This window comes from Mus caroli, unplaced genomic scaffold (assembly GCF_978045245.1).
Source record: "Mus caroli unplaced genomic scaffold, Mus_caroli_1 scaffold_6, whole genome shotgun sequence".
NCBI lineage: Eukaryota > Metazoa > Chordata > Mammalia > Rodentia > Muridae > Mus > Mus caroli.
In genome coordinates, this window is record NW_028227261.1 from 52,606,818 (window position 1) to 52,624,849 (window position 18,032).

The 18,032-nt window shown below is 41.4% G+C and overlaps 1 protein-coding gene across 20 annotated transcripts in view; it reads right to left on the reverse strand.

Annotated features, from left to right (window-relative positions):
* Positions 1-9,149: 9,149 nt before the first annotated feature.
* Positions 9,150-18,032, reverse strand: part of Sgip1 (SH3GL interacting endocytic adaptor 1) — a 209,652-nt gene continuing 200,769 nt past the window's right edge. For all 20 annotated transcript variants that reach the window (XM_085839154.1, XM_085839147.1, XM_085839157.1 and 17 more), the window contains one exon: positions 9,150-16,495. In XM_085839154.1, coding sequence (XP_085695280.1) covers positions 16,473-16,495 — 23 coding nt within the window. In that variant the 3' untranslated portion in view covers positions 9,150-16,472. The remainder of the gene's footprint in view (positions 16,496-18,032) is intronic.

Genomic DNA, 18,032 nt, shown 5'->3' on the forward strand with positions numbered 1-18,032 from the left:
AATCAGGAGAGGTGATGCTGGATGTGGCTGAGGCCTGGCTATGTCACATGACTGTGACGTCACCAACGAGGGGTGTGGCCAGCCCTGCCATATTTCCAGTGCTGAGGAAACCCTTACTCTCCTCCTCGTTCTTCCTTCCTTCTTCTCCCTTCCTTTCGTTTTTGGAATAGATGCAAATGGACTTTTTCAATAAAAAAGCTAAAATAAAGCTTGCCTTGTACCAAACATTTGAATAAACACTTTTTCTAGGTTGTAAATTCATCTTACAAGTCACTCCGGACTTACTATATAATAGGCTTGTAAGCAGAATTTATTTGAGAGCAAAAAAGACTTAATTACTCAAGAATTCACATAATGCAATAATAACTGCTCACTCACTGATCAAAATATTTCATGAAGGACAGTTTTGCGTGCAGGTGCTGTTCTGACTTTGAGATGTCATACTAAGAGATATGAACGGAATTAAGCTCTCTACAGAACTTAATGTTTTATTTTAAAATGTATTATTAATGTCCAGATGATGTGTGCACTGAACAGCTGGATCTATTTTTATTCTCACTGGCCTCAGCAATGTTTGCCATTCTGTCTGCCAGCATTTTGCTATCAGTACGGGTGTAGAAGACACCTTGCTCTAAGTTATGCATCTCTGGTGTCCAGTGTGCTTGTGTAGCTCTTCTTACTCTGCTTGGCCTTTAGGCTTCCCTTGTGGGCACTGCCCTCTCCTCTGACTCTATTTAAAACTGGCTTCCCCTTTTATTGTTAACATGCAACTCTATACCTGTGGATAGACATTCTAGCAGTTTTCCAACTATATTATTATATACGCTGTGAAAATACTTCATTTTGTTGATGATCTACTTATCAAAAAAGTTTTAGTTTTCTTTTGTGGTTTATGTTTTCGTGTTGGGATCTTACTTAAGATACCTCCCCACTAGGTATGGTGGGTACTTATGACCCCAACGCTTGGGAGGGAGGCTGAGGTGGAGGCGTCTGGATTCAAGATTCAAGGAGAGAATGGTGTGGTGGCAGCAGTGCTGGTGGTCTGTAGTGCGTGGGGGTGGGGCTTCCTTACTCGCAGTCCAGACAGGCTCTCCTATGCTTTCTTCTTCGTGCTTTATGCTTTGCAGCTTTCCATTCTCTGCCTTCCATCTGGACTATGCCTGTGTAAATGGTACAAGGTACCAGATCTGCTTCATCTCTAAAACCATCTGTCAGACACAAGAACTAAAAGCCCTCAAAAATCCAAGGCTATAGTGGCTCTTTTCTCAGAGCTAAGGGGCAGTTGTGAGGATTACTGAGAATTCCAGGCCAGTCTGATCCACATATTGAGTTATAAGCTAGCTTGCCTTAAAAAAAACAAACAACAAACAAAAACAAAAAAACCCCATCATTTCCCCATTTATGGAAATAACTTTAGGTAAAATAGAATTTCCTCTATTCAATCCATATATATATATATTTTTTGGTCTGAGAAGCACATTGAGGCTGTCACATTTTCCTGTGGTTTCACTTGGAAAGTGACATTTTATCTTCTCCAAGTCTCTCTCTCTCTCTCTCTCTCTCTCTGTCTCTCTCTGTCTCTCTGTCTCTCTCTTTCTGGGGCTACACTGCATTTCAGCTCGATGCAGACTTCAGTATAACACATGCTATCCCTTTGGTCTTCTGTCTCCTAGCCTTTCCCATCAGGGATCCAAAGAAAGGATAGCCCTACCTAATTTCTGATACACAGGCTCATGGCTTGGAATCCTGGAATAAATTAGTCCATGTAAATTTACTTGGCCCTGCTTGTTTACCTGAGCAGGTTTGCAGGTTTGCACAAAGTTCACGAGGGTTGCACTTTCCATCATTCGCTGAAATAACCAGTGGACTGTGAAGGAGTTCCCAAGTAGCTCTCAGTTTGCTGGAACAGCAGTGATCTCTATGCTAGATCCCTCTGGTATTCTGCATGCCTAATATGTGACACAGTAGCTGACAGGTACTAGAGGCTCCCTGGATCTTGAATAAATAACACAGGGAAGTCAACATAGTGTGGCTGACCTGCTGTGCTGGGTGCCTTCAATACATTCCTGTGGGGAATGGTGGGGTCCACACATGGTTTTTGTTCTGTGGCATCATGAGAACTTTGCTTTGAGGCAAAAGAAAGACTATTTAGTCTTTGTTCTTTGCCCAAACCCACAGTAGAGCTGCTAGCTTCGGAGCTAATATGTCCAGATAGCTTGCCGCATTAGCTGGAGAAAGTGACTTGCCCTTGTGCCTTCTGTTTCCATTTTAAGGACCGGTGATGACAGCATCTGTGCAAATGCTGTTCAATGTCTGCCTGAGGGTGAGGTTACAGCAAGTAAACCATCAGCGTGAACGCCTGCCTGGACTCATGCGTGAAAAACACAAGATCTCAGTGAACAAGGGAGCCATGTGCAAATTATACACGGATTGCCACTTTCTATGCAATGAAAATATGCAGGTAATAAAAGACTTCTTTCTATTTGCTAACTCGGTGGTTTTAACATCTCAACCTGCTTGAGCTGCTGTTTCTTTATTTGGAAATGGGGATGATGCCTGTACCTGTTTAGTAGAGAAGATGTTGACCAACATTTCTGGAAGAGGTCCAATAGTGGGACTTTGGGGTTTGCCTGCCCTATGCTTTCTGTTGCTGCTGTGGGTAGACGCTGCTGCTGCTGCTGTTGCTGCTGCTGTTGCTGCTGCTATCGCAAAACCGCTGGAGACGCTGCATTGAGCAGACAGGCCATGCTCTACAATCCATAATTTATGGACAGTGAAATTTGGATTTCTATCAATATTTGCATGCCACAAAACTGTACTCTTTTAAATTTTGTTTTCAGCTATGAAATAACCTCTCCTAGCTGGGAAACCATAGCCATCCATGTTCCAGACTAGACTTGGTGCTTGGTCATGGCTTGCCAGACCCTGTTATTGGAAACTTCCTGGAAGCAGAGCTGAGACTGATGCTAAAAGCTCAGCGAATGTTACCACCTCTCTTCTGATAAATTGTTTAAGTGAAAAGTCAAGTTCAGATTTCCCAGTGGGGTAGATAAAATCAGAGAGTGGAAAGTCATGTACCCAGATATGTGTTTTAAGATAAGGGGGCCTAGCTTAAGAGGTTTTATTTTGCTACTGGGTACAGTGGGGTCCTTCTTGATCCAAGCTACACAAAAATAATTAACGACATTATGACCAGCCTGAGCAGCAAAAATACAGCCTTAGAGTGATGCTTCCCTTTTCTTTCATAAAACATTAAAAATGTATTATAAAGTATAACGTGAACAAACAAGATCCAATTCTGAAAACACATGACAGTGGCAACGCTGAATACACACTCAGTCCTTCTCTCATGACACAGGAGGCGTTCACACATGTATCAGGATGACAGCTAGACATCAGTCACAATTCAGAGAACTGAAGACATAAAAATCAAGATGAAAGAACAAATCCACGCTGACCACATCCCCAGTAGATCTACCCGCATTCTTTCTTCTTTTCTTTCCTTCTCACTGTGTCTACTGCTACAAAGACAAGTGAGTTTGCAGTGTATCGAGGGAGCCAGATTTAAAGACAAAACAAAATGAAACAACAAAAAGCAAAGCAAAGCAAAACAACAGCAGCTACAGCAGCTACAGCAGCAGCAGTACCATCACCACTACCACCACCCACCCACCATACACAGGCCTGTGAAGAAAAGGAGGAGCAGACAGACAGACAGAAAACTGGCTTCTCAGTTACAGATGGGTGTGGTCAAGGATAGGAACTGAGTTTCCTGAAGAGGTAGGAAGGAAAAGGAAGGAAAGCAGAAGACAGGAGAACCTTTCATACAAGGAGTCAGGTTCCAACAGTGACTGGGGCCAGACAGAACACTGAGGGAGAGCAGGGTACAGCCAGAGGGCAGCATGCCCACAGGAGTGGGGAGGATGGGGCAGCACCTGGGGTCCCTGGAGCCTCTCTCTGAATTTGGGACTGTATGTTTGCCATTGTAACAAGTTACTTGACCTGAAAGACTCAGCTATTCCACAGTAAAACAGAAAGAACGAAAGGACCTAGCAGGATAAGTGTGTGTGTGTGTGTGTGTGTGTGTGTGTGTGTGTGTGTGGCAGGGAGGGGGTGGTAAAGGAAATGATGTTCAGGTCTTGAGTGTCCTTCAGGAGATGACTTATAATGCTGACATTTAGTTTTTGAAAAAGGTGCTTTCAATTAATTTTCAAGAAAAAGATGTATCATTTCCAGACACATTGTTAACGTCAAATCACATCTCCATGAGAGAGCCACTAATATTTCATACCTTTTCTACCAGTTGAAGATGCACATGAAAGAGAATCACCAATACTGTAAGAATCGTGGTTTGCTGGGAACAAACTAGAGCTATGAGATGGCTCAGCGGTTAAAGACAGGTACTGACAAGTCTCATGACCTGGCACGATCCCCTAATCCTCATGATGGAAGGAGAGACCACATCCTGAAAGCTGACCTTTGGAAGTCACATGCATGCTGTGCATGACATAAGAGCTCTCCCTTCCTGCACAGATACGAAGTTAGTTCTTTAAATTTGACCGCACCCTGATTTCAGATGATTTTCTACCGTGTTTTGGAAGAACAGAGAGAGCCCAAGTCCAGTCTGGGCAAGTTAGCAGCCATGAGGTAAACACAGAAGGAGGGCTGGGGCGTCGCTCAGTGGTAGAATGTGCCAGAGGCTCTGGGTTTACTCACCAATGCCCCAACCTCAAAAGACAGAGAGAGTGCATGAGTGGTTTAAGAAGCGGTGGTTTAAGAAGGAGCAGCCAGAATTGCTGAGGCTCAGAAGCAGGAATTAATCACTGTAGCTGTAGCATCCTTCCTCTGACCTGCAGTGGGTTTCTGTTCTGGTATACTCAGTTTTCCAACCATGTTAAAAAAATAAAAAATAAAAACAAGGCTGTGTTAGTAGTCTACTAACTTGTAGGACTGAAAGTGGAACTGTTGTGGAGCGCTTTTGGGGCCACTTCTAGAAACTTGGCAGGAATATGACTTTGGGCTAGGACTTGGAAGTAGGCTCAGGATGAATACAGCTGAGGAATGTGTTCTTTGTATCTTGATGGGTCTTGTTAAGACCCTGAAGACAGTAATCTTGGGACCTTCCATCTATGCTTTGTTTGTTCCTTACCTACCCTGTCTGTGCTTTGTTTGTTCCTTTAACACCTCTGTTTATGTCTTAGGACTGACCATATTCTTCCTATGTACCCAGAATGATATAAAAGCAGACTGGAAAAAAAATAAACCTGCTTCAGCCTCAGAATTGGATGGGGTCATGCTACAGTGTTGTCTAATTGTCTCTTTTCTTTTCAATCCTCCCTCCCTTCCTGGAGAACATGTTGACTGACTGAGCTGGCTTGCTCAAATTGTAAATGAGCATGGGTGCCAGTTGAAGCACTTTGATAATAAAAGATTTGTCTTCCACAGCTGTAATCAACCTTGGTCTGTTTTGCAAAGCAGAACAGTGAGAATAATAATAATAATAATAAGAAGAAGAAGAAGAAGAAGAAGAAGAAGAAGAAGAAGAAAAGAAGAATAGAATAAATAATAATAATAAGAAGAAGAAGAAGAAGAAGAAGAGAAGAAGAAGGAGGAGGAGAGGAGGAGAAGGAAAGAAGAAGAAGAAGAAGAAGAAGAAGAAGAAGAAGAAGAAGAAGAAGAAGAAGAAGAAGAAGAAGAAGAAAACAAATTGAAAATGTCTAATCATGTGAGGATGATAAACTGATCCTGGCTACACATTCATAAAATATTATATAGCCATTTAAGAGGATATAAATAAAGACTGAAAATATAGTACAAAATTTGTATTAAATTGGTGATAATGATTACAAACTATACAACTATGCAGTTTCATAATATTGAGAAGAATTTAAGGGGCTTGTGAGGGTGGCTGGTCTGCAGTACAGATGTTTGTTTGTATTTTGCTTTTGTTTTTTGCATGGTAAGAGGTAGTTTTGAAAGCACCAAACATGCTCTAAGCATCAATGTAAGCCTCCTCTCTCATCTTAACTGTGGCTCCAAGGACCAATGGAGCCCCGTATTTGCCCGTTTCTACCTTGTTCCATTCCTAGGGAAATGTTTTGGCTCTTGGTAAACATTGCTCACAGTTGGACATGCTAGACATCCAGGTACTCACTGTTTGATGCGCCGGTGACCTTCCTTCTGTCGGAACTCACGATTATTTGGGGAACACATGCTCCCCCTTTTCTTCATTGCAAGAAACAGTTTCTCTTTACCCAATGCTGACATCATCACAGATTATAGGAAGAACTGATGCTGCAAAAAAAAGGGGAAAATATGAAAACCTTTTAGTTTTTGTAGTTAGATTTCATCTTATGCGGAGGACCCAGCTGCTTGTATGACTCTTTCGAAGGTGGGCCTGAGATTTCCCGGAGAGCAATAATGTGTAGTGTAAGTAGTTATTTTGTTGTGCCAATACAACTGGAAATAGGAAAATTTCTATTCAATAGTGTACATCATTCACACAAGGAGACATTAATTTGTAGCCCAAAATGCTTAACTGATGGAGTGGGAGAAAGTCACTCTGGAAAGATGGGCAACTATAGAAAGATGCTGTCCTGCGCTGCAAGCCAACATTTTTATTTTTGCTCTGAATCTAATCTTGCTATAAGCTCGCTAGTTAATATTTGCTGTCGTGGCTGTTGGAGGCAATGTGGTGGGAGCGTTTGTGCTTGGATAAAGTAGACAGTCTGGAGAGGTGTCACTGGGAGTTCTCAGTTCCTCAGAGAGCTGGGCCTGCTTCCTATTTGTGGAGACTACCAGTCTTGTAAAACCTGGCCCCGTCTTTCATCGTGAAACTTCAGTTTAAAAACAAAATCGTAAGGGACAGAGCTATGAGGTCAATTATGGGACTAAAACAGCCTTAAAAGGGAACCCAAGAGGGTTCTCTGTTACCCAAGAGAACGACAGCTGTATTTTGATAGTGGAGTCTCCTGATAGTCAGAGTGCTCATTTCCCCATCAAAAAGCGAAAGCATCAGCTTATCGACCTACACATGCACAATATCGAAGTATATATACTATACTATAACACCATGGCCTTGTTTTGTGATTTTGACCTTCTTTGGGGCTCTTTCTAGAAATCATAGGAAGAAACTCCCTAAAAAGGAGGTCAGGTTTATTATAAGTTGGGAGAAAAAACAAAAACAAAAAACCCATCACCTAACGCCATGAATATGCTATCTATCTCATAAATACTCATAAACTTTGAATTCCTCTAGGAGGAGCCCTTTGCGCCCTCCAGACCCCTTCGCAACCTGTGCTTGTCTCTTTGGAATATTCACCTTGCTTTATTCAATAGTCGGCTACTCAATTGAGTAGTTTACTCAATAGTAAAGTGTGCCTCTACTGAGCCTTCCCTTCCAGAAGAACTAAGCGCTACATTCCTAAAGTAAGGGTACCTCCCATGCTTGTCAGTTCGCGAAAATTAGCGGGTCCCAACTCTGCTTGGAGACTAGTTCTCCCTAGAGAGACCACAGATGGGAATTCAGAGGTCCCTAGAGGTGCAGGGAAGTAGCAAAGACCACTGGCGACGAGCTTTCGCAGGTGAGTTGAGCGCGCCGCCCTTTGAAGACCAAACTTGGGACCACTTTTTCTGGTTTACTTGGACTGGATGCAGAGATCGCCTTTTCCCTCACATAGGCTGCTTCCGACAGCCTCTTTTCCTGGACCCTTTGTCCCCAAGCGCCTGCACATACCTGCTCTGCGCTGGGTGGCAGGTCGGACCACCAGGACCTGGGATCGTCCTCAACAGAGCTGCAGAAGACCGGTTGCTGCCTCCGGCATCGCTTGGTCGAGCAGTCCCCGTGGGCACCTAGGGCGTCTCCAGGGTGACCTCCTCAAACACTGCCCGGGCCGCCCCTCCTCTGTTCGATGGGCCTCTGAGCCATCTTAGGAATCCCACCATCTCTGTCTTCTGGAGCCTTCCCAGTCCCGCTGCCTTGTACGGTTGCCAGGTCTGACGGTGAACATGTGCCCCAGAGCCCTGTATCATGTTTCTCCCCCGAGGACGTCAGGGATGCCAGTGGGAAACGTGCAAATTTTCTACGACAACTCAGACCTGAAGACTTAGAAGCTGCCCATTCCCCCCTCCCCCATCCCCCGCTGCTGACAGATGCTGTGCAGCGGTTCAGTTGGCACAAAACTCTGTCACAAAATGATTTTACAGAAGTAGCGCACCGAGAACTAGAACGTTAAAGGATGCACCTAGGAGCACAGGATTTGAAACTCTGCTGGTACAGAAGCAGGCTGCGCTCCTTCAAGCCCTCGGAGGACCCCAGACTACTGAAGCTTCAGAAGCGTTGTGGAGAAGGTATTTAGGTATTGAGGGTCCACATTCTATCCTCCCTGCTGTGGTGGACACCCACTGAATGAAGACAGGACGCCGCCCACTGAATACAGCCTATACAGCAGGGTGCTTGACAAATGTTCTCTTGGTCCGCGGGAGCCAGGGCGGTAATTAGCATTGGGACTCCAGCAAAGTGTTAAGAGCTCTAAAGCCCGTGCCTAGCCCTGTTTACACAAAGATAAGAGCAGGAAAGAATTGCCCATTGACTACTACCAACTAGGTTGATATCTGCTCAGTGACCAATAGCTGCTACCTCATTTAAACCTAAAGACCTGTTGTAGAAACCCCGTTATTCATTTTTAAAACACTTTTGTAATTTATTTTTATTTTACACACGTTGGTTTTCTGCCTACATGAATGTTTCTGTGAGGGTGTCAAATCCCCCGGAACTGGAATTACAGACAGTTGTGAGCTGCCATGTAGGTCCTGAGAGTTGAACCTGGGTCCTTTGGAAAATCAGCTAGTGCTCTTCTCTTAGCTAGAGCTAAGCCGTTTCTCTAGCACCACACCCTGCTATTCATTTTATTTTATTTTATATTATATTATTTTATTTTTGTTTTTATGAGGATATTTACAACTATGATGTAACATGCTTGGGTCTTTAGTCAAAGCATGGAATTGAATTCCCCCCACTTGAAAGCTCTTACCTTTGCTAGACCTTGGGTCTACCATCGTTTCCCTAATTATGGAATTACATTTTTCAGAAATGTAGGTAAAAATTTAAGGTGCAGGAAATAAAAGGTTCACAGCTTGGTTTATTTTCATATTTTTTCATTTATTTTCCAGGAAAAAAAATCACATTTCAATAACAACTTACATTAAACTGCATTTTCAAATGGGAATCCTATTTGCAATAATGTGTCATGAAGAATAATTGCATATTCAAGATTTTGTGAGATGGGTGACTGGAAGGACTATGAAGGCAAGGGCATTTATAAAAATCACCAGTTACAAAAAATGATATCCACACTTTTACTAACTCATAAGGTGAGTGATATGGTGATAGTCTCATGATTATTATCTTCAATCAGTTCAGCCACATTTCTGTCCTGCTTGCCCTGTAGAGAGCTCACAGCGGTGGGTCGTCAGAGGGAGCAAGCCTCTGCTGCTGCTGGGCTGAGCTCACAGGAAGCAGTAAGCCATACTGAGGCAGTAAGTCACACACTGTTGAAATGAGCAGGAAGGAAGAAAGACGAGGCACTGACTTTCTGACTAAAATTTAAATATACTTGAGTATCTGAACACACCGTTTCTTCTGTGAATATTTGATGCCCGAGATGTTTTGTGCGATGGTACATGTAGCAGAGGATTATACAGAGAGTCAGTGTACATTGCTACATGGGTCACAGATAATCTGAAATAAAGGCCACTACCAGGTCAAAGTACACACTGATAAACATCTTCACTGACCCGATGGATTGCGTAACTCTAAGTTAGAAACACAGCAACATTTCTCGGTGATGCCTTTCCTAGTTTCTTATTGTTAACAGTAAAACCCAAATGGCTTACACTGCCACTTGTTAGGAAATGATGATTCAAACTGGTCACTTCATTCAGAGAGGTTTTGCCCTAAACAAGGGAAAAACTAATGAGAAAACCTTTTCATTTGAAACACAATAGTGTTCAAACAGCCTAAAATCAGCCCTGGAAATTCCTCCTCTGCTGGTAGGGAGGGCTCTAGTGTTACCGCTGCAGCTCCTGCTGGTTTCCAAAAACAACTATCAACAGCAACTATCCAGATCCCTTTGCCTGAGTTAAGGGGCCAAGTGGGGTGGGGGTGTGTGTGAGGGGAGATGGGAGGAGGATGCAGGAGGATGGAAGGGGTAGGAAGATAGAGGGAGAGGCATCCATCTCTTCCATGCATGTTCATTTTAAAAAGCAGTAATTAAACACCGACCTGTGGAGTCAATGCAGCTCTAAGAAATGTCATCCCAGCCACTCCTAAGAAAAACACCAGGTATTGATGGTCTGAGACAGTCTTGCCGTTTATTATTTTAACTAGCTTAAGGTGATGATGGATAAATGAGATTCATTTTGCCAGAAAAGATGCCAATAAGATAATGAAGTTGGCTGAGTCAGGTGGAATTAATATGCGCTTAGTCTAGGAAGCAGGGAATTTATGGGTAGCTTGTCTTTCAGGTAATAACTCACAGACTCTGAGGGGATTAAAGGTTTTGAATTATGTTCAGAAAACATAAATGTCATTTCTGTCTGCTACAAACAATTTTAAATAAACATCTTTTAAATGTGATTTTATGTAAAAAATGATTATTTTTTTAAAAAGTAAAAAAAAAAAAAATAAAGAACCAAAACCAAACCAAACCAAAACAAACCTCAACAACAACAACAAAAAACCAAAGCCTACCTCAGGGTTAGTCCTCTGAATCTATGCTGAGAAAACAGTGCACTACATTTGGTTCTAACTAAAATGTTTTCATAGCAGTCCAAAAGTTATGTAAAACTACGATCAGCATGGCTCTAACAGGATTCTGCCATGATAACTGAAGAGTCTTCACTAGTGTCAATTACTCCAAGGATGTGGAACCTTTCAACAATAGGGGCTTGAAGTATTGATCAGAGATTCAAATCTTTAAAACGTGAAACAATTTCCATGTGGGGTTAAGAGTTCTTTAGAAAATAAAATTAAAACTCACTGAAAGATATTAGTAAGCACACATAACAACTCACTTCCAATGGGCAAAATTCCCTTAGAGCTACAATTATCTTTCTTATATAATTTGATTTACATATCCTTCGATGGAGCTGTGAATTATAATTAGACACGGCGTTTCCTAAAGTTTTTAAAGGGCTACTCTTATACTTAAAAATACCCTTACCAGTTTAGGGACACTCTAAGTTTCATGAGGACTTTGAAAGTTATTGCCCATATCTAAAGAGAGACAGCTGTGACACATTGTGTTGTTTCAGAACACAATGAATATTTGCTTGTGCTAATAAATCAAACATGATTTGGAAAATACTGGTGGACGTAGTATCAAATATACCACTTTTTCTTTAAAACAGCATTAAGGGTCACTTTAATCTGCACTGGCTTTGTACTGAAAGCTCTTTTTCTTATGAGGCTAAAGATGTGTTTAGCACAGGCTAAATGTACTCCGGGAATAAAGGGAGGAAGCCAGAAGTTCAGTTTGGAGAATAAATTATTATATCCATGATACATGTCCACAATCTGTCACACACAAACCATCCCCCTCCCCGCCCTGGCACTACCCATTTAGGATAGAAAACAGGAACTACACATGGGACCAGTCTACAAGGCTGATCCTAAGAGTTGACAGTGTTTCAAGAAGGAACGTTATTTCAGTTGGACATTAACAATGTGTCTCTGGCTTACTCTAGATAGCACAGCCCCAGAGCAGTGATGGGTGAAGAAGGCCAGTACTTTTTGTTTGTTCCTTTTTAATATTTGAAGATGTAAAGAGAGCAGTCTGGTCTCATTCCTCCTCCTCAGTCTATGGATTAACAGGAAACATGAGAGAAGCCATAGTGAAATCAGAAGCGAGAGAGTTGTGTTCTCCACTGTGTGCCAAACGAAGAAATGAAACCAACATAACACAAGCAAAAAGGTCAAGGAGGAGGGCAAGCCCAATAGAGCTGAGATCAATTCAGGAATGAGCGTGGAGGTTCGTTATGAGAGTCTCCTTAATCAGTGCCATGTGACTTGATTTAGGTATTTACACTAACAATTTGACTCATTGGTTAAGGTGAACGTCAGGAGGGGCATCATGGGAACATCACATTTCCTTATAGTAAGTTTCTAAGCTATATTCTGGCCCACACTGATGTCACTAAAAAACCCCTCTATTTTAGGTTTTAGAAGTAATTCAACAGAAAAAGATCACATGACAAAATAAATATATTCGACTGGGATTTTGCAAAATACATCCTCTTTGGGGGAAGAGAAATCTCTAACATATTTTCTCTCTCTCTCTCTCTCTCTCTCTCTCTCTCTCTCTCTCTAATCTCTCTCTTTCTAGTGGATATTTGCATATATTGCCATCATTCAACTTTCTCTGGCGACCTGGAACTGGTTTGAGGAAAAGACAAAGCAAAGCAAACATTGGTAAAATTCTTCTCGGAAAGCCAAGAGTTTGTGAGATAAAGTCAGGTTCCAGGGTTACTGTCTGAGTGTCTCTTGCAAGCCAGGAGCTACTATTAATTGGACTGAGTTGGGAGAAAACACTAGAAAAATAGCATTTATCTTAGAAATTAAATGCTTAAGTCCACTATAATGTGAGCAGTAAAAAGCGCTCTAGAGAATTATTAGGGCCACAATGCAATGCTCAGCTTTTGGGAACCTCTCAATGTATAGATTCCCAAGTGTTATCCCTAGAGATTGCTAAAGACTTGCTGGTACTCACTGCAGTCTGGCTAGGTTCTGAACGTATAACAGGGCCTCAACTTAAATCATTACTCTACTATGACTGGTTGGAAACAAGGGGTCTCACAGTTCATCCTTTGAAGAGAAACATCCGTTCTTTTAAAATGATATCTTATCAAGTTCCTCTTTAACACTTTCAATACAGACTTTACAGAGTGCCATTTATCTTGACATTCAAGTTGATGGTTTTATCAAAATGAACCAGGTGAAACAGCAAGGTACCCATTCTATTGTCAGGATAATTGAGGTCGTTACCAGCTGTGATGGCACTTTGGGGGGAAATGAATCAACCCAAGCCTCAATACCACCGCTGGGAAAACACAGACTGAAAAGGCTTTGTGCCATTTTGGAGTCTAAGGTAGAATGCAGTGATATCTGCAGTGTCTGGCAGCCCAGGAGCGCTCACAGTACACCGTACTGTACAGCCATTTTGCTATTTTTTATTGTGTAGCAGCTAATCACTATGATTACACATGTTCTTAGAGTCTCGAAAGGTAGTTTATCTGGGTTAAGTAGAAGTGTAAGTCTTCAGGGTTAGAAGTTACTTTGGAATCATTTACATATTGTAATGCAATGTTTCCGGATCTGGAGAAGCCCTTTCCCTGCTCGGCAACATTCTGCTATATAGGGTTCTAGGCACAAGCTTGTTAGAAAGAAAAAATTAGACGTCCCATTAAGGAAAACGTGAAAATTGCATATGGATCCACTCTCACCATAAAGGTGAGAAGAAGGCAGGGGCACATCTGCGTTTGCCCATCCGGTATCGCTGGCAGAGCAAAGGTAGGTTTGCTTCCTTCTAAAGAAGAATTAAAGGTGCAAATGTGTGTGAGGACGGCTCTGATACTTTGCAGACTGAGACAGGGGAGAAGTATACAAACTGTCGAAATGCACAAGCAGCTGCTCTTGGACTTTCCAGTCACCCTTTGCACAGGAACAGGCTTTCGAGGCAAGCGGCGTCCCAAATAGCATACAGGGAACGCTCTTTTGAGCTGTCGGTGGATCTCAGAGAGTTTTAGATTAGCAGTTGCAAGTTCCCATTATGATAAAATGGAAACTAGTTTAAACAGGAATTTATTTTTGAGAATTTCATAAAAATATGGGATTTGTTTGAAGAGGAATACATACTTTCCATGTCACCAAAATAAAACATGCACACTTTCTATCAGCCTTAAAGGTCAGAGTGTTTAGGAAATTGCTCTCTAACTAGAATTTTGTCTTAATTTAGCTTACTGTCCTGCCAACCATCTGTCTATGAGCTAACCCATTTTGTTTGAACAAAAGGGAACCTGACCCGACTGACACTGATAACTGAGACCTGGCCTGCCTAGTCTTGGACCTCGTCTCAGAATACGAATTTTTATCCTATAGTGCTGCACACAGAGCTTCACCAGGAGATGAAATTGCACAAGCTTAAAACCAAACAGCACTGACATCTCCATCTCTGATATGAGCAACTGTTGTTATTTGACCCACTCAGCCATTCCCCACTGAAGCTCTGAATTTTCAAGTCTTAATTTTGAGATCACCAACTGTCGTTTCATTTCACAATAGTCAATTAAGGGATTACAAGATTTCTTCATAGTTTCCAATTTGGTTCCAGGAAACATTTGAATAATGTTAGAGACTACTCAAATCTCTATCTTTAATTACATTTTTACAATATCAACAAAATTATTCTTTGGAAAGAAACACTGCATATTTCATGACCAATTAGTTCTAAAACTTCACAAAATAAGCTATAAAGAGAAAGACATGAGAAACAGTAATATTTACATATTTTTAATATGCTTTGTGTTAATATTCAATATTTTTCCATGAACTGACTACTTAAAAACATTGTATAATCACATTTTAGATAAGCTTCATTTTTTTTTCTGCTTCGTACTCTCCATTGGTTTAAATGTTTTCATTTCCACTTGTTCCATTAGATTTAAATTTTACATTTTATTTCTATATTTCGGTTTCAAAGCCAAACTTTTTGGTCAACAAATTAGTTTGTTCAAAAAAACCTTCAAAGCCGGACTGCTTTGGGGAATTAGGCAGGAGCCTATTTTAAATAGATGAATTGTTTGCAGGTAAAAATCCTCTTGGACATCCTTTCGGGAGCAAGCGTTGATCGAAGAGAACATAAATAAAGCTACAGAGCTCACTAGAAACAACTGCCAACCACAATCTCACTGTTGAAGTAAGACTTAAAACATTTTTAATTTGATTCTAAAATTGAAAAGGAGCTGACCACTCCTTGTCAGATTCGAGTGGATACAAAATGTGATTCAGCAGCCAATGCTACACATGCCAACTCAGTAGGAGAGCCCCAAACAGGAACTTTTCTGTTTAAAATAACTTGTGGTTTACTGGAAGACGTCTTCTTTAGGCCTCACACGACACTGCTTTGATTCCCCTCCGGTGGGGCAGACACCGTCCCCACTCCCAGAACTGTGGCATTTACTATGTTCAAAGCCACTGTCCCGTCTCTGGCTCTGCTTTCAATTCCCCAAGAGCGGCAAAGATTCACAGTTGTATATGATGAATCTTAAAATCATCCAAAAATATTCATAACAAGGTGAATAGAATTTCATTTATAAAGTTTATTTCTTCCTTCCCCCAAAGATGTAAAAGATAAGTTTAGAATTCTCCTTTTGGATGGACCAGGGGACTATTTGTTTTCCTCCATCCTTCTCTGTGTTTTGATTCTCATGAGTAAAGAAGAAACGAGGTACCCACCCCTGGATGCTGGACGAGGGAGGCCCCTCTGTCCCGAGCAATTGTGCAAAAGTTTTAACCAGTTCAGCTACAGAAAGTCTCGAAACTTTAAAAATCATGTTGGCTTTAATCCGATGACTTAGCAATCTCCACATTTGCTAAACGGCACAGAAGGGGCTAGGGGTCAGGTCGGACTTCAGCAACCTCTGCCCTCTTGGATATAATTTAATATACTTAAACTTTAAATATGAATTGCTTTTCCCTTTTTACACAAGTTATAAAAATAAGAGGCCCTGTTTACACAGTTTGCATTTTTATGAAATTTGCAGTTTGAAAAAAAAGCTCTTTAAAAAGTGGTAATTACTGTTTCTCTTTGAATATGCTGTAACTTTAGAATTTTCTTTTCTCTGAGATAGTGTGTGAATTTAACCCACTAAACTGAAGCTAGAAGTTTTTTTTAGCACTAGAGGGAAACATAGTAAAGAGTGAAGGAAAGTAGGCTGCGTGTTTTGTTTCTGGTTCTGTTTAAGGTTCTCGATGTGTGGCACCCCCTTTATGATAACTATCAACATCATATTTAAATTTTATATATTGACAAAATGCGCTGTATCTCTGTAAGCATTGTGCCGTTCAACAGTACTACTATTAAATTTACATACCACAGTTTAAATTACATCCGTTTCAGGAATGGAAAATGCTAAAACCCAAGTGTCTAACTGCCTTACTGGAATGAAGGTACAGTTTACAAATACAATAATTACATTTTAAAACCATTAACAAATATTACACCTATAAGTAAATACTGCAGAACTGAGCAGCACAGTACTGGGTGCCGGAAGTCACTGCTGAAAGCCAGGACCTTCCAGCTGACAGACCCCCAAGTACGGACATCGGTTTGTGTTCATCAAGCCAGATTAAAACATGTCTCTCAAACAACAGTTCTCCGGGGCATGGATCTTCCAAATCCTTGCATGACCTTTTATTAGTTATCTGCCAAGTACTTTCCTGCAAAACAAGATCACAGATCAATATGTCATCCACAAGCTCTATGGATGATCTATTGTTCCTGCTCTACCTCAGAACCAAACCCTGCAGGCTCGGAGTGCCGCGCTCCTACGATGCGGTGAGGTTTTCAGGTTTCTTAGTTCTCCACATCCAAAGTCACCATTTCTATTTCTGCAGACAGTTTGCCAAGCATTCTGGATCCTGCTCAGGTGGGTCAGGGGTTTGTCCCCGAATATGAGAAGCTGCTCATGTTTATTTTGGACTTAGTTCATTTGAGAATGAAAGGGATATAATGAATAATGAATTACATCAGAACAGCAGGCATAGAAACCAGGTCCCAGAGGAGCAGGAGGGGAGTGGTAATATATTGGCTTCAAATGTGTAAGGCTCTACCGGTGCCAGCCACTGACAAGCCCAGTCGCTATTTCTGGGGAGGTCCTGCCCTCTATACACTCTTGTTTGTGCCATACCTGGTTCCTGGGCAAACAGTTCATATCTATAGACTAGATATTTATCTATCGTCTGTCTGTCTGTCTGTCTATCTATCTATCTATCTATCTATCTATCTATCTATCTATCTTCCTGTTGGGGATGGGGAGGGAGGGAGAATGTATATACTTTGGCATTTATCTATCGTCTGTCTGTCTATCTATCTATCTATCTATCTATCTATCTATCTATCTATCTACCTTCCTGTTGGGGGTGGGGAGGGAGGGAGAATGTATATACTTTGGCATTTATCTATCGTCTGTCTATCTATCTATCTATCTATCTATCTATCTATCTATCTATCTACCTATCTACCTTCCTGTTGGGGGTGGGGAGGGAGGGAGAATGTGTATACTTTGGCGCAGTGTGGGAGTTAGAGGACAACTTGTGGTTGCTGGTTTTTTTCTTCCATCATCTCAACTTCTAAGGAGTCAAATTCGGGCTTGGTGGCAAGCACCTTTTCACCAACTCAAAAACTACACATATTCTTATTTTTTAAAAAGAATTATTATAGTATGTGTATAATGATGTGTGTGTGTGTGTGAGAATGTATGAGGCAGCACACATGGGGAGGTCAGAGGACAACTATTTTAAGTTGCTTTCTCTCCTTACACATTGGGACCTAACCCATGCTTTCAGGCTCACATGGTCAGGTCAGTGCCTTTAACTTGCTGAGCCATCTCATAGACACATTAAAGGTTGCTTTTAAAGTAAAAAAAAAAAAAAAAAAAAAATCAGATCTTCCCAGGGCCTTAGCTTAGCCTGTCTAAATTTCAAAAGTTAGGTACGTGGAAAAAAACCAAAAACCCTTCCTAGGAATCTAATGCCCCCCTGCCTTAGGTACGCCACACATTTTTATTCTTTCTTTCCTGTTTCAAAAATACATGTTCAAGTCAAAACTTAGTCTGCCAATCTTATTTGGCTATACAGTGGCAGGACTTATCCCACTGACTTCAATCAATATACAGATCAACCAGGTGGGAATGGTGGCTCAGCCCACCACGAGAAACAGACCCAGCACAAGCAGCCAGAACCTTTGTGCTGGAAT